At 43.0% G+C, this 22537-nt stretch overlaps 1 protein-coding gene across 1 annotated transcript in view; it reads left to right on the top strand.

The window, feature by feature from the left end:
- GABBR2 (gamma-aminobutyric acid type B receptor subunit 2) overlaps nt 1-21868 on the top strand; it is a gene marked incomplete at both ends in the record, with an annotated part of 476157 nt that extends 454289 nt beyond the window's left edge. Inside the window, 4 exons of the mRNA XM_084260450.1 lie at nt 4340-4522; nt 6006-6135; nt 15052-15169; nt 21703-21868. Of these exons, the coding sequence (XP_084116576.1) occupies nt 4340-4522; nt 6006-6135; nt 15052-15169; nt 21703-21868 (597 nt within the window). The remainder of the gene's footprint in view (nt 1-4339; nt 4523-6005; nt 6136-15051; nt 15170-21702) is intronic.
- Nucleotides 21869-22537: the final 669 nt, after the last annotated feature.

The raw sequence follows: 22537 nt of genomic DNA, 5'->3' as shown, positions 1-22537 counted from the left end.
AGGGCAGCTGGCAAGCACTCTCCTCCACAACCTGCTCCAGCACAGGTTTCACAATAGCCTGCCCAGACCCCACAGAAGATTAGATCTGACATCACCCAGTTAGTACATCTAGGTAAGATGTCAGTGTGAGACAGACACCAAATCTCTCCCCTTAAGTATGTAGTCAATTAGCACAGGTTTTGGTGATGTAGGAAGATTTCTGGTGAGATATTAAAGCCTATGGCTCATCCAGCACAGAAGATGACACTGAAGACTCAGAAGAATGCACTTCCTCATTTATTAAACTGTGTCCAGACAGATGTGAGTAGTAATGTTTTGGGCCAGGTGAGTACTTCTCTGCTATACAGAGTAAAACATGTTCCTTTTAACTCATCTCCAGCAGTCTCTTGGGCTGACAGTGATGGAATTCAGTTTTGCCCCACAGCCCTTTTATGAACCTAAAGAGGTGACTATTCAGCCATGTACACAAACTAGGGAAAGAAACAGCATTTTCCCCTTGCTTCTTGTCAGCTGTACTAATTTTATTTACTTATACCATGGTAATTACTATACCTCTTCCGTTAAACCTCCACCTCATCCACTGCCGTTTTGTTCAGCATCAGGTGCCTCAGAAAAACATGAGGAAAATCCCATAGCCGAGTAAGATAGATCAGGGTAAAAACATTCCTCACTCTCTCCATGTAGAGTTATCTTTAAATGAAAATCTTGATATCCATTGTACTGCATCCTACTTACAGTAACTATAGACATTCTTGTTATCCCATCAGAAATTGTCCAAACATTTTTGAAACTATTGCAGATTTCTGCATTCAAGTATGTCTTGTAGAAGTGATCTGCAGAATTCAAACATACATGACATATATTTTTCCTGTTGGAAGTTAACTGCTGTGTCTACTTACCTTTTTAAGGGCCAACAGGTCTATAGTATTTTTCATCATACTCATCGCTTCTTTAAAAGAGGCAAGCCTAATATGTATTCCCCTCATGAAGAAATTTTCCCATGTTTATCTGTGTTTATCAAACTTCCATGTCTTTCCATTCTTTCTGCTCTATCCCTTTTGAGACAGAACACTGTGCTCACTTCTAGTCACCCACCGAGTGCATACCATTATTGGCTGCAATGGCATTAACATATTAATTTTGATCCAGTTTCCTGCAGAGCAGCAAGGCAAAATCAGTTCTAGGGGGCCAGGGTTAAAACATTAATTTTCTGTGTTGGTAGCATTTTTTGTCTATTTGGCATTGACTTATAGATATTCAGCATTGACTTTTTGCTGAAATTGAAGCTGCACAGATGTGAGACAGCAAGACAAAGTTGCACTGACTTTATGGCCAGGAAGAAAGAAAAAAGCTCATCTGACCTCATGCCATGTACAGTGTGAGCCAACAACATTGCCCATGGACTTTTCCGTCAGTCCACACCATGTGAATTATTTCATTAGAGCATATGTCCTTGTGGCAAAACATCCAGACTTTAGCTCTGAACTCCCTGATGAAGATGAGTCAAATGATGGATGGCTATATTTCTAGCCTACCTTCAGTTTGAACTCAGACCACATCAAATTGCAGAGCTTTTATCTTGCAACAGTTTTGCCTGCTAATTTAAGAAGCCTTGTAATTACCATTCTTCACCTTTAACTTCGTTTTAATGCAGTTTTTGGTCTGGGAGTTAGACATGCCAGTCATTACAACCAGCCTAATTAGAATCAAAGAAATGGGGCAGAGGAGAAGCGGGGGGCTCTAGGAAGACTCAGCTACAGCAGGTTGCACAGGGTCTTGAGCAGTTGGGTCTGGATTATCTCCAAGGATGAATATTCCCCAAACTCTCTGGGCATCTATGCCAGCCTTTGACAATGCTTACAGTAGAAAAAGGATTTTCTCTGATGTTTAAATGAAAAACCCTGTTTCTCAATTTGTGCCTCCCTTCCTTTCGTTGGGTACCACTGGGAAGAGTCTGGCTCCAGCTTCTTTACGCTTCCCCATCACATATTTAAACACATGAGTAATGCCTTCATCTCAAGCCCCATCTCAAGGCTAAGCAATCATCAGCCTCTGCTTGTATCATAAAGACTCTAATCCTGTCCAGCATCTTTGTGGCCCTTCACTGGGCTTTCTTCAGTATTCTCAGGGAGCCCAAACGTTGGTCCAGGTGTGCTCTGACCTGGGCTGAGTAGCAACAAAGGATAACCTCCAGCTCATGTTCCACTTGGTGTCTACTACAAGCCTCAGTGCCTTTACTGAAAAGTTGCTTTCCAGCCAAACTCCCCTCAGCCTATTTGGGTGGGTGCTTGTGATTTCTTTCTCCCCAAGGCCAGGATTTGGCATTTACTTTTGCTCAGCTTCCAGAGATTACTGTTGACCCAGATCTTCAGTCTCTTGACATCCCACTGAGTGGCACAATTACCTGGTATAGCAACCCCTCCTCTTCTTTAAGGATCAGATCATCTGGAAACATGATGAACATGTGGTCTGGCCCACCATCCAGGTCACTAATAAAGATGTTAAACAGTATTGATCCTAGCATGAACCCTTGATGTGCAGCACTAGTGACTGGCTTCCACAATTCTTTCAGCCTGGGAGTTCAGACAGTTTTTCAGTCTGCCTCATTGGATGCTTACTTGGTCCCTACTTCATCAGTTTGACTGCGAAGACGTTATGGGAGACGATGTTAAAATTTTAGCTTCAGTCAAGAAAAATAATTCTCTCTCATCATCTACCAGCCCAGTCTTCTGATTGAAGAAAGCTATCAGGTTGGTCAGGCAGGATTTCCCTTCGTATATCAGTGATGACTGCTTCTAATCACCTTCTTGCTCTCAAAATATTTGGAAGTGGTTCCCAGGAGGGTTTGCTGCAGCACCTTCCATGGACTGAGGTATACCTGACCAGGCAGTATATTTCCTAAAACCCTCCTTCTCGCATCTCTTGAACACAGCCATGACATTTCCTTTCTCCTAGTCCTCAGGAACCCCTCCCAGCCATCATCACTTTCCAAAGGTAATTCCAAATGGCCTCACAATGGCATCGGCCAGGTTCCTAAGTCTTCAGGGATACACCTCATGAACTTCTTGTGTTCAATTGCATCAGGGTCCTTACGGGTGTGGGATTTCTGAAGGCAAGTTGTACCTGTAAAGACTAAGTTGAAGAAGGCATTGAGTACTTCAGCCTTCTCAATCTCCTTTGTCACCTAAAAAAGGAATTTTGTTGTCTTCAAGCATTATCCTGATCTGAGGACTTGGTCTGTAAATATATGACAGGGACCAGGTCCTTTGGTGTCTGATCAGTCATATCTCCCTCTGTTAGAAGTTAGGACCTTATTCCATGCCACTGCAGCTGCAGAACAGTTTCATGCTCCAAAGAACAAGAGGAATCAATTCCAAAATGGGACTACACCGCAACATCTAGCTGGGCTGTGCTTACAAAGTGATTTCCCTGTCTCTCCTTTCAGACAACTCAATACCTTTGGATTTATGATGCCATGCCTTTGATCACAGGGCAGGGAGCTCCTTCCGCATTGTCTGTATACAAATATATATGTATGGTGCTTGGCAAGTAATCATTAATTCTGTATTCCCTAGAGTAATTTGAGAAGCTCTCTCTCCCCCTTGCCAAACAGCTAGTAGATTTGTCTCCTAGTGTTGAGGTGATATTTTTCACATTGTCACTGAGTGTTAGATCTTACTTATATTTGCTTAAATTTAATATGCTTAAGGTTAACCTTTTCTTTTTACTTTTTTTTTTCAAGTGGCTTATTTAATTTATTTCAACAGATTTGGTTTATTTTGGGTCACTAAAACCTAATTAAGTTTCTGCTATCTCCAGAGGGCAATCTCCCATGGGTTCTTTCTGCTAATACTCCTGCTTCCTGCCTCTCTCTGCTTGAGTGTTACTTGTAACAGTAGGAAAGGAGAAATTTCAGATGAAATTGTGCTTTGGAAGAGAAGGGCTTGGTGGGTTGGTGGTGGGTTTTTTTTTTTCTTCAAGGACTATATCCTTTGAAAGTATAAATATATCGATGAAGGAGAAAAAAATGTTTGATGAAATATTAAAATATGTTTTCACATGCTTAAAATCCAGCTAAATGTCTTTTAAATCATTTCCCCCTCATTTTTTTTAAACCCTTTCCTTTGCAAAAATCTTTTCAGTCCAACCAATTCTGTAAAGTTGCTCAGAAATTGTCAAGTGTTGCCCATGGCCAACAGCTCTCCCTTTGCAGAACCCTGTGTGGGGAAGCCAGAAAGGAAGGCTCGGTTTACCTTCCCATAGCTTTGAGACACAAAAGAAATAGCTGCGAAAACAAAACCATCTGCAGGGTTTCTCAAGGCTTTTGAAAACCTTTCAGCTCATCACACTGAGGACGAACCCAGATGCGGCCACACAGAACAGACGATTCCAGTTTACCCAAAATCAAAAGAAAGAAGATTCAAAAACGTCCACGTCAGTCACCAGCGTCAATCAGGCCAGCACATCTCGACTAGAAGGGCTGCAGTCAGAGAACCACCGCTTGCGAATGAAAATTACCGAGGTACTGTGCATTGTACACGCTGCCAGGCAATATTTAAAATTAGTTTTATGCAACTCTCTAATCTGCTTCAGCCCCGACTACTTTTTAGATGAAAAATTTAGCTCTCCCCGTAGCAAAATATTGGAAGAATCAGCAGCAGATTATTTATGTGAATAGCTAATGAATGCAGAGAGTGCTTAGCGGGTGCCATAAAACGACTATGCGCCTTAGCGAGTTAAAAGGAAACTTCCCCTGTTTGTTTGAACAGGCAAATGGCCCCGCTGCTTTACATGGGCATGCTGAGCACCACAGGGCAATAGCTGTAGAAGCTCGACCTCTGTATGCAAGCATCAGAGAGACCCACAGCCCCAGGGTCACTTGAGCTGTCTCTGTTCCTGTTTAGGGCTGAGTTCAGAGACCGGCAGTGCTGTTAGTTCTCAGCCTCTCAGAGAGTTTGTTCAGGTAGACGGATTTTTTAGCATCTTCCATGAAACAATTAAATCCTTGCCTAAGGTGGGAAAGACCTTTATGGTCACATAAGCTGACCCTTTTGGCACAAAGGCCACAAAGTTTCTTCAGTCTCTACTGAAAGAAAGACCAAGTACATGGAGCACATGAGTTCCATTAGAGTTATAACATGTACATTTTTAATTATGACAGACGTCAAATAATGACAAACCATCCTTAAAGACTGCCCATTTTCTGAGGCAAGATAACCATAACCAATCTCTCCCTCTGCCTCTCCCTCTAACCTGAAAGTCTGCCTTTGGGGATCGAGGGGACTGTGATTTTTTTTCTTCTCCCAAATCTTATTTCCAATTTTTACCCTCTGGGAATGTTATGCCAGCAAGGGCAATTTAGTGCTAGCTACTAGGCTAGAGTTTAAGGCATAAAAGATAGAAAACACAGGGATACTTTCTAAATCACAAAAGTATGGACCGTGCTCAGCCCCCAAATTAACCATGAGCTGGATTTTCGTCAAAATTTCATACACACGGAGACAGAAACAAAAAGTCTAGGAGGAGTCTGCCTTTCCAAGAAAGGTGAAAGGAGTAAAAATAATCTTTAGGAAAACAGAACATTCCTGGAAGACATGACTGCCCTTGCTCACGTGGCTGGACGTGCCCCCAGTGCCATAGTGTGCTTATATTCTCTTGTGTGGTTGGTAATTCAGCTGGTTTAACACAGCGTTTATAGCTACACATGCCACACTCGTGTGCGCAAACAGCAAACAGACTGGGCTTTCTAATGCCTGTTTCCTTCTTATTCAACACCTTAGTTGCTTTTCTCATGTGCCCTGCATGCAGTAGCATGGCTGATTTTTAGAGGCAGTGATTTTTAGTGGTAGTGTTGCAGCGCTGTGAGAAAACCGCATTTGGCTTGGCATGGCAATTGCATTACCTCCTGCCTTCTGGCCTAATTATAGAAAGCTGTGCAGTTGCTGCAGGCACCTGAAGCAATGACTCTTGAATTCTGAGGGATGCATGCTCTTTCTGTTTTGCAGCTGGACAAAGACTTGGAAGAAGTCACCATGCAGCTTCAGGACACTCCTGAGAAAACAACCTACATTAAGCAGAACCACTATCAGGATCTTAATGACATTCTTAGTATACGGAACTTCACAGACAGCAAAGGTGAGAGTAAAATCCATCAGTAGCTTAACCCACTATGGTTTTGAATAGTAGTCTCTTTGGTTTGGTTGCAGAGTGCTTGGACCTTCATAAGATAGAGCTTTAAATGTTTTGGTTGCATGTAGATTCACATCATACAATAAGCTATGTGGTACCCACTGAGCAGCTATTTCTCTAGATGTATGTCTTCTATGGTACGCCTTACGTGTATAATATGCATGGGAAAGTGAGAAACTTTTAAAAGTACACTTGTGTTCAGAAGTCAAGTTTTTTGTGCTGCTTTGAGGGAGGACAGTCACAGACCATTTCAGATCTTGTGAGAGTAAATCAAGCAGTAGGAAGCCCACTTTAATATGTGCTCATCTGAGTAGGATGTACAAATCCTGCTTTTGGACACTGCTATCAAGCACATAGAAGAGAAGCATGTAAATATTTCAGTGCAGATTTGGACTCTAAATGTAGAATCGAAGGCACTCATGTATGAAAATTCTTCCCTAGGAACTGATAAAAGAGGATTTCATGACTACTGTAATATTCCTAAGTTGTTTCTACTGTGTCTCTTGCATCGCTCCCCGAAGAAATATCTGCGAAAGAATTGCTTCCATTAAAGCTATTTCACATTTGGGAAGCAGTAAGATCTGGCGCATAGTCCAATAAAGTGGGAGCCAGGACACCCGACTTCCATTTCTGACTCTGGATCTAGTTTGTGACTTTCAGCAAATGACTTTTTACAGCTGGATATTACTGTAGTCCAGGAAAAACTAGTTGCCCCATGTTGGGAAGTCATAGACTCACGTGTTTGCTGCAGTCCGAGGCTCTGGCTTCCTATTGATGTGGCAGCATAAGCTTGGTTAAGAGAATAGAAGCTACTCCTGCAAATATAGTTGTTGAAGAATAATTTTAGAACAACAGCAAGAGTTCATAAATGCTTTTGAAATGCACTGAAATTTTGGTTGGATAGGGTTGCTTTTGCATACAACTTTTGTTTTAGCCTGGGTATACACTTGCTTGTGTAACTTGTGGTTGAAAAAAAAAAAAAGAAAGAAAGGAAGAGCTCCACAGAGTTCCCAGTGTCCTTTTTAAAATTAAAAAACAGAAGGGGGGAAAGGAGGAAAAGGAAAACGTAAATAGCTGCTGGAGGCGTGTGATTATTGGGCTGAGATCAGCAGCAAGAACTAACATCAGTGAGTGGGATGAGGCAGTTTTACCAAGTGTTTGAAAGGAACACATACAATGTTCCACTCATGTCAGATGCTGCAGTAGAAATGATAAATCATGAATAATATTTCAAGAAAAAAAAAAGAGATATATTACATGGTGCCAATTGCCCATCTGAGTTTGTGTATGAAAAAAAATATATTCTCAAGAGATACGCTGGGTATAAATTTAGGACAGGATGCTTTCCCACAGCAGGTTGCACTCCATTAGCAGTAGGATGCTGGCAAAGAAATCAAGGAGAAAATACAACCTTTCTGCTCTTACTTGTGGCTCTATCTACAAAAGACTTGGATGCCTATCTGCTGCTGTATGCTGCAGCATCCAGGAATGTCTGTGTTCCTAAGTTTTCCGTGGTACAATTCCGTAACTGCTACACTGCTGCTGTAGGGTACATATCTAAAATCACCTGTACCTACAGAGGCTGAATGCACAGGGAGCTATGTCCTGTTGGGATATACAGGGTAGTTATTCTGAAGTTGTGGGACAGTTTTCTGAACGAGCCCACCACATAAAGCTCTGCACAGAACAGAGGGGAAGGACAAGAAGGATGTTTTCCCTTGGCTATCTTTATATCAAACAGGTTAAAGTGTCCATTCATCTGGGAATAAGGAAGGTCTGGATCCCAGTTTGTAACAGGAATTTGAAGCTTGGTCCCATACATGGTGGCAAATGCCCTGGACATGAGTATTAGGGAGTATCTTGATCCTGACTCAAAGGAAATCAAATATTCATACTTCCAGGCTCTGAGCCACAGTGTTCAACCACCCTTGCTAGCATTTTTCTGCCCCTCTGTTTCTGTTTCTTCTGCCCTTGTCCCTTTCCCCATTTCTCTGTCCCTTAGCTACATGTCTGAACCTCCTCTGTATTTCTCTCGCTGCATCCATCCCCAAGAGTCGAGCTATGTGCTTAATTTAAATTTGCCATTCCAATCAAAATAACAAGGCTTTGGAGAATTCATGCTGCTGAGTCACTGCTGCTTCTGTGCAGATGCAAACAGACATCACTTAAATGCTACTTACAAAAATTCTGGCCCTTACGGCTACAGGAAAGCTAACTCTGACTGACATAACTATGCTTTCTGTAGCTCTGCATTTCGTGTAACTTTCTGTAAATGAAAGTACAGAACCTTGAAATTATGCATCCCTGACGGGACTTGAGCAAAGCAGCTTCAGAATTGTAAATAATTAATTATCATGACCTAGAAGTGACCGTGTGTCTCACCCATGCAACTGGGGAGGCTGGTCCGGTGTTGTTTTTTAAGGTGATGACAAGGTTTGTGCCTACCTTGGACCTTGTAAAAAATGTGAGCTGAGGGAGAGGGAGCAGGACAGTGAAGAGGGATGCTAAAAATAGCAGCTGACTTGGAGCTAAAAATCATAGCAGATCATTTGCCACATTTGCATTGTGGACACAGCTGAAGCCTGTGTCAATCTTCTTTATAGAACACCTTGCTGCCCTGACGGAGTTGACACAGAGAGCGGGACACAGTGTATCCCCTTTGCTATTGCTTACGCAAAACCCGGACACGGTACTTCAGAGAACAGATAGTAACACAGGACTTAGCAATGCATCTCAAACAAGTCCTAATCGAACTTTAGTGTCATGGCACACTTTAGTAGGTTTCTGATCTGTAAAACTCCTAACTCCTATAGCCAAGTGCCAACGGAGGTTACCTGATTCTTACCTTCCTTCCCCACCACCATCATTTGCATCAGTTATGGACTTAGGATACAGAAGTTGAATTACTTCAGCCAAAATAGACAGACACAACTGTGCACTCACATAGGTGCCTAACCTCAGGCAAAAGTTTCATAACTTTCAGGTTCCTGGCTAGCAGCTAACAGCAACAGCTCCCAGTGTAGCCCTGGAGCTTGTAGCTGTTGGAGGGACTCCTTCTTCACAGCACATTTCAATTCAGCACATCTCATTTAAAGAGAGGCATTATCCCAGCTCATCTCTTGTTCACCAACCATAATGTCCCTGAGACATCTACAGCAATTGGCTATGTAAGAAAAGCAATTAGGAAAATGTGGTTTGTAGTTGATGGTTTGATTGCTTTCCTTGAATGCAGGCTTTTGTCTGCACTGCCAGATAGATTGGTGTGGTCAAGCAGTTCTTAACAGGCTTTGTGGACCATGGCTCTGGGACATCCGATGTAGTCCCCAGTGTGAATTTAAAGCACATCACCTTAACTGGTAAACTCCTCAGATAATTTTGAGTCACTGTGTCTGCTAGTGACCTTGGGTCTGTACACAACATTAGCTTCTCCTCCAGTTTGCCTCTTTTGGGATCTGGGCAACTTGCTAGAGCAGCAGAGACACAGAGACACAGCAGAGACAGCCTGGGTCTGGGGCAGGGATGGGCTGTGGGCGAGATCCACATTTGGCTCATCCATCCCTGTATCTAGTGGTGCCATTCAGTGAGGAGACCCAAGCTAGCAGACACTGAGTTTCCCAGGCTGACATTTGGAAGAAAGGAGGACAAATGCTGGTAACTGTGATGCTGTGTAAAGAGAGAAGGTTGTGCCGCACAGCTCCAGGGGAGACAAACCCTGACACGGGGCACAAATCAGAGCTTCCCGAAAGAGCTCACTCCACCCATGTAGCTGGTGTGCCAGAAACAGGAGAGACTTTGCAAAGGTAGAAGTTATTTCGACCATGCAAGCTCTTGCAGGGATAAAGTTATGGAGCAGAAGAAATACAGAGGGAAGATACTACATAGTTTTGGAGGGGGGGGTGTGTGTCAGATAATTTTGCTACCCTTGGAATCTTACAGTCTCAGTCTATTTGTCTTCTCTTTGACATTTGATTACATGAAATTATTGCTACATAAATGATTCATAGATTGCAAGAGTTTTGTATAAAGCCAAGCTCAGAAGAGAACCTGCAGAAGCATCTCCGTGTGTTTCTACCTTTGCCAGTGCATTCCAGAGTAGCACATCAGGGAAATTAAAGAACGATAGTCATGCTATGGAAAGTGCATGAGAAACAAAGGTCAGCCTTGCAATAGCCCCCACTTATGAACAAGCCCTTTTGGCAAGTTCTTTCTCAAGCACCCTAGCTTGCTCAGAAAGGGTGGGTTTTTTTCTGTTTTGCACCAGAAAAGAGTCTTTACTCATTGCTGTAAATGGACTGGGAGCATTCATTTGCATGTCAGATATGCCTACATACTGTCAGTTGTCACCCCACTCCAATGTTTCCTAGTGTTAGTTTCTCCTCATGTAAAAGCAGCTCAAAGGAAAAACAGCTTTCAAAGGCATGTTGCTTGTAAATGCAAAGCAAAACAGAGTTCATCTCAGATAAGGGCAAGGGGGAGGATCACTTCTATGAAGTTAGTGTGATTCAAGCCACAGATTGAACTGAGATTGAAACCGCAGATTCAAAAGAAAGGTTTTCAGAAATAACTCCTTGAAAGGAATGCTGTCATAAAGAAAAGATACAGTTCATTATATCCCTTGTATATAGAGATATGTATACTAGTTTCCATGAAGCCTAGCAAATGGATGGATTTCAATCCTGAAATTGGAGCTTATTTCTATTTCAACAGGGAGACCAAACTGCTGGAGATTCAGTGCCTGCCCTTTCTTCAACAGAAATAAATCTGTAGTAAAGGGAGTTTCTTCTGGTTTAAAGCAGTGTAAATCAGAGGAGAATCTTGTTGGCTCTTCTTTTTAAAAAAAAACAACAAAAGATCTTCCTTTCAAAACATAACTACAGAAATCATGATTTGGACTGTGTGGTCCTGCAAGCTTAGTTCAGGAGAACTTTCTTATGATACCCAGCAGATGATGTGATTATTTTATTTTTCTTTTCATTTTGTTTTCTTTTCATTCTATTCACATGAAAAGCAGAAACTGGCTAGTCTTGTTTCACAGTCCAAAAACCAGAACTGTGAAAAAATTACAGTAGATTTTTTAAATCTACCTTTAGCTTTAAAGTTTCCGGAGTTCTTTAGTAAATCAGCAAGGTTATCTTTGCCAGCTCTTATAAGTTATTACTAAACCACTCTTGGTTCTTTGTGGAACATAAAATATGATTTCTAACAAAGAGAAAACAACAGTGGAATTGAAAGGTGTGGGGTGAAGAGCAGTCCTGCCACCTAGTTGTAAGCCATTGGAAGAATATGGCCACCAAAGCGTGATGATGAAGATGTACCATACAGCTGCAGTGTATGAATGTCAACAAACCTGGCTTCTGGTCAAAGAAATACAGCTTCTAAAATCTTGGGAGAGACTGCAGCAGCAGCAGTCACTTGGTGTTTTCTGCCTGCTGCTGAACAGGAGTCATTAAAATGCACGCCGTGCTAGAGCCAGCCCAGGTAATTTTGACAGCACCAGGTTGCGGGGTGATTATACATACGGCAGGTCTGAAGCGAGCGTCACCCCTGGCAGAGGGAGAGGTGAGCAGCTGGGAGCAGTGACCTCCTCACTGAGCCCCTCGGCAGCCAGCATCGATGTGCTCTTCTTGCCTCTCAGAGCTTTGTAATTGGAAGTCATTTCCCTGCTGCAGGCAGGCAAAGGTCCTGGGCTAAAGCCTTCTGGCTCTCTGCGACAACCGGGCAGCAGGTTTTGTTGTCTAATGAACCCATCAGTGAGTGCCACGTGAGGCCCTTGAGAACTATTTGAGAACAGTTTTCTGAATGGAAAGTAGTCAGGCATCACTTACCCAGACTTCTGAGTTCCGATTTGAGGTCTACGAAGGTGAAAATTACTTAGAAAGTGCTTCTGGTTGATGTAAATTCAGTTTAGAAGGTAGTTAGATCGCCCCGGTGCAGCTTATTCAGTAGCATCTGCAGTGGCAGTGCCCTGAGAATGAAGGGCATTTTTCAAGTGTTATACCTGACGGACAGAGGAAGAGAAGATGGGGAAGCTCTATAAGCAGTGCAACACTTTCCAGGGGAAACTGGGAACTCAAATGTTTTCTGTTTCCCTTAATTTATTTTATTTCAGTTGTTCACGTATATAAAATCAGTTTCCTCCATCCTTATGTTTTTTTAAGTTCTTATGGTGACAGTGTTTTTTCTTTGAGCTCCAGCTCCTGGGAGCTTATGACTAAGTGAGAATCTTGTTCTTCGTTATTTAAATGAAAGGTAAATTTAAAAAAAAAAAAAAAAAGAGAGAAAGATATTCTAGTTTCCATAGCTGCAGAATACAAAATCTAACAAATCCTCTCTCAAAAAGCTTAATAAATAAGAATCACCTGACTTTTTTGTATTTTGAAAGAATCAAAAGCCAAAGGAAAACAAAAATGCCAACACTGTGTCTGTTTTATGTAGATTTTGCCTGTATTTTTTTTTAACCTGGCACATTAAAACTTGTATATGGTAACCTTGTGTACAGAAATGTATGCAGATTATGAAGGGAGAGTCATCTGCAGCAGTGGCAGAAAAGGGTCTATTAAGAATAACACACAGTGAGAGATGGGCAGTTGGTGTTGAGGGGTGAGTAGGCAGAGAATATATGATTTCTGCTCAGCTTTAAACTAAATCCCCCCACCTTCTTGACAAGGACCACCTCCTTCTCACTCGCTCTTTCTCACAGAACAACTGAAAGCACAAGAAGCATCTTTAAGTTTAATACATTAAATCGCATCCTCCCAACGCCCAACAGTTGTGTATTCCAGTCATTTGATGAAGAGTTTTATCTCCAATGGCTTTATAAAGGCTTAAATTGCTTATCTTGGCCAAAGGAGCTGCTACCCTAAAGTAGACCTGTTCCATCCCTAATTACAAGGATTGCTCAAATTTCAACTTTGGCCTGTCTCATAAAGTGTGCAGTTTTCATTGTCAGCTTAGATCAGCTCAGGACCGAGCATTATTTTTAATCATGGAAGCAAAAAGTGTTCTTTTCTACGGGCCTGTTTATAGGCATCAAAAGGCTTTTATGCAAATGTCAAGCTCGATATACATAGAAATGTGATATATGGAAAATAAAAGCTGAACTCTTGTGACAGCAAATGCCATACCAGCAAACTCCAGGCTGCCCTGAGATGATAGACTTCATTGCTTATCTTAGCCACTGTCAGATTTGACTCCTCGCTGTCCTCCCTTCACATCTAAACCATCACCGAATCCTGTCATATCTCCCTTTTAAGCGCTCTCCTTGCAACAACTGAATTTCTGAACTCTCTTTTTGCTGACATTTCCTTGCCCCAGCAGAAGCGGCTTCATGTGTTCTGCTCACCCCCTTCCTCACCCAGAGACCTTCATCTACCACGCACCGCAAGTGACAAACCTCTTTTCCCTCTCTTCTGAGCTGTAGCCACCCTTACGCCTGCCCATTCTTGCATCCTCACCTATTCAGCTCTTCCTGAGTTGCTGGTCAGATTTTTCACAGCAGAAGGCGAATGCTACACAATAATACCAGGGCTGACTGCGCCGGGAGGGCAATTATACAAGTTGGAGTTTGTCTTCAAAACCTTCCTGTTTCTGCTTCTTTCCTTACTCTTTCTTCCTGCTGCTTGTTTTGTCCCACCAGTGCTTGCCGAGTATGTATACATTCCTGGCGTGCTGGGACCTGAGCATTATTTGGGGCTTCTGAGAGTTAGTAGAACAGAAAAGCAGCTTAAGCCTTCAATGCACACTGGGTTTTTCATGCCATTTTCATTTTCCCTTCAACATTTTCCTGCTTTTTCCCCCCTCATACCGATTTTTACATTCAAATCCTCCAGTGTCCTTTTCCAGTTTGTACCTTCGAGTCCTCTCCCATGCTGCCTTAATGCCTGCAGCAATCACTGTTTCTCTGTGCGTGTGGCAAACGACTGCTGGTGATGGATTTGGAGCTGCTCTGTAATTATTTATGAAAACTGTGCGCTGTCCTCATTACTCAGATGTTTTCCATGTGACTTTATTTGGCTTAACACAGCAGGAGACTTTGGAAAAGCAGGCAGGAACAGAGAGGAACCCCGGCAAAGACAGCCTTCTTAAAATGGCTGTGTTGGTCCGCGTTCCTCGGGGAGGAACCAATGCCATGGGGTTCGTTCAGCCCAGCTAGCCAGGGACTCCCAGGGCTCCCGGGGGAATCAAGTGAAGCTACCTACAGGGAACATGATGATCTATATTATCACTATGCAGTGAAGAAAGCTGCAGGAGAAAGCTTAATGAAATCATTAGCTGTCCTTCCTGCAGACAGCCTATGGGCCAGTGCACCTGATATGAATCGTATCTCCGTGCTAAACGCTAGTAGATCGTTAAATGATGGCTCTTAATTGCTTATGTGATTGCAAGAGTACCAAGGCTTTATGCATCACTGAGATCATAGTAAATTTTTTTAATACTTAAATAGGATTTTTTCTTTGTATGAAAAGGCAGCAAGTTTTGAGTGCAAGATAATATGATGTTGCAATTGCATGAATTTTTTACACAGCCTAAGACTATGGGAGAGAACATGATAAGGTTACATAGAGATGGACAAAAAGGTTTGGTTTGTGGGTGTTTTTAAAGGGTGAGCAGGGGGGAAACAAAGGAAGGACTAAAGAGGTTTTGCCCCTTATCTGTTTCTTCATGGTAGTTCCTAAGAAAGTGCACATCACCAAAAGCATAAGCATACCAAAGGCTCACAGGGAAGCCTGAGACTGTACTGGAATATAGAGAGAAAGTGTTTAATTTGTGGCATTATGAACATCTGGAAAGTTTTAAAATGAAACAATTTTAAAATGGTCACTCAGTCCCAGTAAAGCAAACCTGAATGTGTTGTCTGTCCAGATGGTGAGAAAGCTGTTTTGAAAAATCATCTTGATCAAAATCCACCAGCACAATGGGGCTCGTCAGACCCTTCCAGAACAAGCAAAGATCCTATAGAAGACATCAACTCTCCAGAACAGTAAGTATACATCATTGTACACTGGTAGAGAAGGAGGCACCCCTGCTCTCCGGGGTATGCATGTACTTGCACGCGCATGTTTTCTACTGTTTTAGCCATAAATTCCAGTCTGGACACCTGCTACCTTGCCAATAAAACATTAATTTAAATTATTACATTTCATCAGACCCCATATTTCTCTTTCATGGATTTTTAAGGGAAGACCTTCACCTTAACCCTTTTCGGACAGTCCTAGCTACACGGGAAAGCCTGAACCGTTAGCACCGGAGAGTGTGAATGGGCATCTCCTGAAGCATCAGTGGGCAGCAGCATTGTGCTGTGATGCCTTCCTGCCACCAGCTCACCATCCTCATCGGATTTAGAGGCATTCAGGGGCACTAGATCCCAAGATGCTCCAAAGGCAAACTAACATACTTCTTTGGTCTTGTCAGAAACATCCATAATGTGATGTCTAAAGTTTCTGTAGAGGTACAGGACAAGCTGTGCCCAAACACTCATGTACGTTAAAGGGGAGAAGAGGATGTACATATGTGCACACACATGTTATGGCTGTTGTCAGCAGTCCAAGTTCTTCCCCACAGCAGCCAGAAGGGTTTGTGATGTGCATAACCATCCCGTTCCCTTTCAGTCTTAAACTAGCTAGAAATGAAAACAGTCTTAGGGCTTTTCAACGTTGCCATAGCAGCTGGACCTGGGTTTTGGCATAGGAAAGTGTGCACCAAATAGTTTCCCTTAGAAATAATGCTGTGGCTACAAGCAGAGGATGGAACAAAGCACTTACTAGATTCATGGAGTGGAAGTAGTGTTATGGTGTCGGCTTCCCTCTTCTCTTCCTTTCCTGTTCCTCTCCAGGAACTTAATAAACTCACCATGGGCCAGAACTCAGGGAAGAGTCATGTTCATTTGTCCCTGCATCAGTCATTTCCCCACAGCTGCCTAGTTACAGGGGCATTACTTCATCATCACCTGAGCTAAGAGCTGACAGTCTCCTGTTGTGTACATGGGCAACTTGGAAGCTTATCTAAAACCAGAATAAATTAAACAAATTACTAGACAGAGGCACATGTTACATCAGTGACAGCAAACCTGATTTCAGATAGCAGTTATTGCCTGGTACTACCTGGTGTAGGAAAACACATGCATTTCTAACCGTCCTTGCACTCAGAAAACAAACCCCAACCCAAACCTGCACAAGACTTAATCCACACACACGCTCATGCACAAAACTAAAGCTTCTGGTAGCAGAAATATCTGGTTATTTCACAAAAGCAGGGCCCTCGCTGAGAAAGGTCTGGTGACTTTATGGGGTCAGCAGAGTGCTTTAATGCATAGCTATTAGAGGGCTGTCTTTTTCCAGCACCATTTGTCAGAAATAATGTCGTGTGAATGCAGCCTCATCTGCACGTGGCCCTCTTACATTAAGAGAGATGCTGAGAAAAACACAGGCACTCAGATAATCCAGTTCTCCCAATACCGATTAAATACGGGACCCTATAAAAAAAAAGACATATATTTGGAGTTGACAGAACCTCCTGTAGGCTAATGGCAACTGCTGAGAAGGCTGAGATTTCCTAAAGGTCACAACAACGGGTCAGTACAAATCCAAAGTCACTGACATTTATGGAAAGCAATTAATAAAATCCTGCTAAATCAAAACAGTGTCATTCAACACTAGCACGGCTGTGACTGTGCCAGGTCCAAGGGTCAATGTCTCCTCTGAGGACACATTGGCAGTTTGGGTACCAGACCCATACCACCCAGGCACCATGGACCTGCTGGAGCAGAGAAGCATAGCAGTCTTCAGGACTGGGGTTTAGTGATTCCCTTTCTTTGACAAGAGCTTGTCCTTTTCCAAACTTTGTGCTCTTTAAGAATACAGTTATTCATGCAAATGCTTTATTTTTTTTAATGTCTCTGGCAGCACATCTGGCCTTCCATGGTTATTAAATATATCACTTTTCTCAAAAAAAAAAAAAAAAGAAAAAAGACAAAGACAAGCTGTAGTTTGTACTTTTCTTTCTCATTTCACTGCACACATAGGGCATCTGATAGTGGTAAGTCACGTAGTCTATCAAACCTATTTCTTATTCAAGAACAGAAATCTCAAGGACATTAGTCTGAAAAATATTTCCTCTTTTCCACAAATGTATGAAAGGAGGATGTTAAGGTAATAGTTTGCCTGTAGAAATGGTAACTCTTTATTTGCTGTGCCAAAAAAGAAGCTTCCTGAGAGTCCAATCCGGAGGGCTGGCATCTTCCGCTATGAAAGGTCTTGTAGAGTGCAGAAGAGAATTTTATTTGTGGTTTATTTCATTCTTTCCTACCACCTACATTTGACTAACTGCAAGTGTGATCTCTCATTCTACGGTTGTGTCCAAAATGAAGGCACAGCAGCACGCCTGCATTTCAGGCTCAGCACAGGAACTCGCTTCACATTTGTTTCTGGCGTGTTGTTTATAGCATCTCAATCAGCATGTGAAAAACATTTGGTTTGTGCTTGGCTCGCATTTAAAACCCTGCCTCTAAAGAAAATGCAGTCTGTATAGCTGTGGAACAGCCTTAAAGCAGGAGCATTGATGTTTTAGAGTTCCCTTTGCCTCTTACTCCCTTTCCTCCTGCGCAGGACCCAGTAGGTAATCCTAAAGGTCACGTAAAATTTGTTGTAGCCAGTCAGATCATCAGACACGAGAAGCAAGAAGAGGGTGCTGGCTGCTTTCTCTCCTACTACACAGTGGAAATTAACCCTTCCTACAGCAGACAAAGCAGTGCTGGTGCATGGGCTGAGGCCCCCGCACTTTGATTTTTCCTGGTAGCATAGTCCCTAGCACAGCTGGATCAGATTTCTTCTGTTGTTCTTCTCCCAGGTAGTGCTCAAGGACGGTCTGATATTCAGAAGCCCTGCCTGGGGGGAACTTAGCTGCACAGATGGAAGCTGCACCATGCATTCAGGTCCAGAGAGCAGCCTGAACCAGTTCAGAGTAGATACCGCAGTTCATTTCCCAGTAAAGCTGTGTGTCTCTTGAGCAAAGTCAACTCCTTCCTCTTCCTTGGGTGTGTGACCTCCTGGGGCAGATCCATGTATCTTATCTGGACACAATACTTCAATACTGGTTTTATCAGTGCAGTGTGGTGAGATATTAATCAGGATACAAATCAGATTTGTATTCCAGACTGATAGTGACCTGTTTACTATCGATCACATCAATCCGCTTATCTGCACTGTGGCCACACACACGCATTCAAAGGGGTACCTTCCCTGACCCTTGAAGACATTCTTCTGCCTTCATTCCTGCACAGTGTCCCATCTCATCAGTGATCTACATTCAGTGAATTAGTTTTTGGCACTGTTAATATTTATACTGATCTCATTTTAACAGCAACCCTGTGCAATAGTCTTCCAGATCTCAGAGTAGAGGTGATGGCAGATTCCTGAAGAGCCCACCAAAACCTGCCGGTTTGATGGACTATTTCCTATATGTGGTCATTTTTGCAAGCTTAAAAGCAGCTAATTGCTGAGTAACCCTTATAATAGAAACCACCTTGGGTTTTTTGAGCTAAAGCTCTGCTTTTAGTAGCATTTATATGGCAGTCAAATATGCTGCTGGAGCCGGTTATGTCAATTTTAGTACCCAAACATTCTCATCAAAAAAAGGTGGTTCTGACTGGATTATTGCATTACAGCCATATGCCTTGGCATGAACATGCCTCTGTTGTTCAGTTTCTTCACTGACAGTGGTTCATTGTAGTGTAGCTATGATCCTACTCAAATCTGTTGTTAAAATATGGTGGATTTAGAATGTTTAGTTTACTTGCTACATCTTCCTTTATTGCAGCCTTTTAGAACTTCAGCTTCCCACCAGTTGCTAAAAATCAGCATTAATGGGCTGAAGAATTGATTGAAATGAACCCTGAGTGCTTCAACACAGTTTACATGCTCCCACAGATCTTCAGATGTTTGACTGTAGCAACAGCTGTCCCAGTCAGCCGTACTTTACCAAAAGACCTCATCTGTGGCTTTGTATAGCAGAACCAAATTCTTTTTCATGTGCCTGTGCCCGCTTTGTAGCATCATGAATTCCCACCCATGTGCACTGCATGGTGGCCCTGTTTCCACTGACTCTGGAAGTCAATCTTTCACCTGTTTTTATTGATCCTGAACAAGTGTCTTTTCTGTGCAGAGCTGAGGGTATGTGCTTTATTCTAACACAGGACGTTGATAAGTGGCAGCATTGATAAGCGTGGCACCACCTTTCCTTTCCATAGTGGTTGCAGAAAATCACTAACACTGACCATTCCAGTTCATATTAGCTCAAAACAAATTGTATGCCACCACCCTGAAAAGCACTGACAAAACACAGCAGGAGTGGAGGAGGGGGGAGAGCACTGATATTGGAGGGGGGAAAAAAACACACAGTGAGGAACAGTACGAGATTTACTTTCACTTGAGGAGAAAATAGCAGTTTTGTTAGGATTTTGTTACTTGTTTTGTTTTCCCCCTAAGAGATTTGCCTAAACTCTTAATTGTGTGTGAGTCTCCAGGCTACAGGCTTCTGCCCCAGTTCCAGGAACCAAGTTTTCAAGTGAAAGTAAACTTTAAGTCCAGTTAAAGCAAAATTTGCCACCCACCGCAGCCACCGTTGGCATAGCCAAATAAACATGCTTTGTCCATGGTATGGCTAACACTTAAATGGGTGGAAAAAAAATCCCATTCACTTGATTATGCAACTGGATTCCCTTGGAATAGCTTCAAAAAGCTCTTTAATGAGAAGTCTGTAACAGCTGAACAAAGTAAGCATTTCCACTGGTGGGAAAATAAGCACAGGCAATTCTGCGTTTGACCCTGCAAGGGGAGACAGAATGACAATCCGCAGCGTCGGGCTCATAAGGATTCAGCACGTGGAAGCAGCGAGCCATGCTGCTGCTGCACTCCTTGGGAACAAGGCATGGGTTCATTGATACCACCAGAAAGAGTCAGGCACGGTCGCAAAATAACAACGGATGGATTTTGTTTAATCCCAGGGATGCATTGCCAACACGACAGCGATCAACACTGCAGATTAACAACTGCATCGAACTTTTAAAGGGAGATGGGGAAGGGAGGGGAAAGTGAGAGTTTCCTGGCTGGGCAGACTACAGCTATTTCCAGCCCATCTCTATCTAAACAAGCCATAGTTTGCTATGGTGAAGAAACTAAAGAGAGGAGGCATTAAATTTCTTTCTCTTTGAATCCGTATACTGCTTGGTCCCCAAGCAGTGCAGTGGATGTCTTGGTAGCTGTCTCTGCCTCCTAACACAAAGCAAAGAAGAAATGAAATGTCATTTGAATCAGAAAGACTGTCCAAAGGCAAGCTTTCAAACATACACTTCTCATAAGGGCCTGTCTATACACAGTCATTATATCAGATAACAGGGAAATATAAATTTAAAACTCCATTGTACTGACACAATACTTTGTATGGGCATTTTTCTTCTGGAATCAAAAGGCCAATCTTCAGTGCAGCTCTGCCACTTTGACATCCGCCTTCTCTTTAAAAAGTCCCTCTGTGTTTCAAGAGTGAATGTCTCCAAATGCAGGAGCCATCCTGATATGATAATGTCTTAATCACCGAAAACATCTCTTGCACTAAAAAAACCTCAGCTGGATTTTTATTTTCTAAAAGGTGCAGGTACATCCACAGCATGGGGGTAGCAGGATCCTTATCCCACGGCACCATCCTCTCCACAGGAAGGGGTTGGTGGGTGTATCTATGAGCACAGTTTAGCATCATTTTTTAAAAGAAAAAAACCAAAACAAACCAACCAAAGCCCTGCAGGATCAGGATGTCAATCTGCTTGGGAAATTGGATACAGAATGTTGGGTTTCTAAATACTTCATTTTGGTATGTGTGGTGGGTTAAACTGTTTGCAGTTTGCCAACTCCTCGGTCACACAGCACCAACTGCGGGAACTCGAGAGCAACCAGACCTAAACTGCAAAGGGAACAACTGGGAAGAAGCCATCAGCCCGTCCCCTCCCTCCATGCCCCTGCCTTTGCCTAAGCTGGAGATGCAGAAATGCCATCCTTAATTCTAACGTGGGTGTGACAAGCTATGTGTGGCTGAAAACTCAGCCTGCAATGGACATCGTGCATGTCTCTGCAGTTAGCTGGGGCTCTGCACGCAGGAGGTCCCTTGGCAAAGGGCAGGGGGTTGCTAAGCCCTCGCTGTAAACTTAAGTTGTTCCCTTTTTCTGCTATCAGCAGCCTAACGATTAACCTGAATTTCAGAAGTCGGGGGATGCTGAGAGCGCACCCTTGGATTCTTTTGTCATGTCTAGCCTGTCAGAAGAACTCCCCAGGGGGAAATATCACTGGGGTGGCATAGCTCAACAGCACCCAGTGCGATGCTCTCAGCATTAACCCTCTCTACCACCACAGCAGTGGGTGTGGAAAAAATCCTTGTGGTGACCTGCAAACATCTCAAGTATGCGGTGTATTACATTTTCCCCTTGGCTAATGCTCGTCTCTCTCTCTCTCTCTCTCTCTTCTCTCACAGCATACAGCGTCGGCTGTCTTTGCAGCTGCCCATCCTTCATCACGCCTACTTGCCATCCATAGGAGGAGTTGACGCTAGCTGTGCCAGCCCGTGCGTAAGCCCCAGTGCCAGTCCTCGGCACAGACACGTGCCGCCCTCCTTCCGAGTGATGGTTTCAGGGCTGTAGGGAAGGGAGATCAGTGCTTCCTGAACTGCTTTTAAGTACTCAATGACTGGACTAAACATCCGACCTAGAACTCTGCTACAAACACATAACATTGGCTCTTACCGCAGAGGAACTACCGCTGAGGCCATCATCACAGGAGTGCTCGTGTAACTCGTGTGGGAAGGCAGAGGAGAAGGACACAGGGAGTTTGATCTGTAGCCTTATTCATGGAGTTTTTATTTCTTCACGTAGAAGTCACTGGAAAACAAACAAACCAACCAACAAAAACGTTTCTTCCCAAATTTCTACTCGCAACAAGGAGGCTGGGAAATACAGATCTTGCAAAAAAGACACTAGGAAAAAAAAAACAACAAACAAAGCCAACAACAAACCAACACTCAAATGTCACTGAGCTTTATGTGGCTGCTGAGAACATGCAATTCTATACTGTATCCATGTAAGGAAAATACAACGGTTGAGCTATACCATATTTATTGGAATAGATAACACTCGTTTTTACAAGAGTTGTGTTGAATTGCTGGAAACATTCTGCACTGGTTAGTCTTGCTTGTTTTCATTTCAGGGACGATGTTCGATAGGGAAGGAGGATTATGAGAAATGATTCCTCGGGTGTCATTGAGGCTCTGCAAGCAGGGTCACCTCTGACTTGCAGCTGTATGGGAAACCTAA

Source organism: Gallinula chloropus, assembly GCF_964237585.1.
Source record: "Gallinula chloropus genome assembly, chromosome: 2".
Classification (NCBI taxonomy): Eukaryota; Metazoa; Chordata; class Aves; order Gruiformes; family Rallidae; genus Gallinula; species Gallinula chloropus.
Note: the sequence above shows the minus strand (reverse complement) of the source record. Positions and strands in the feature narration are given on the sequence as shown.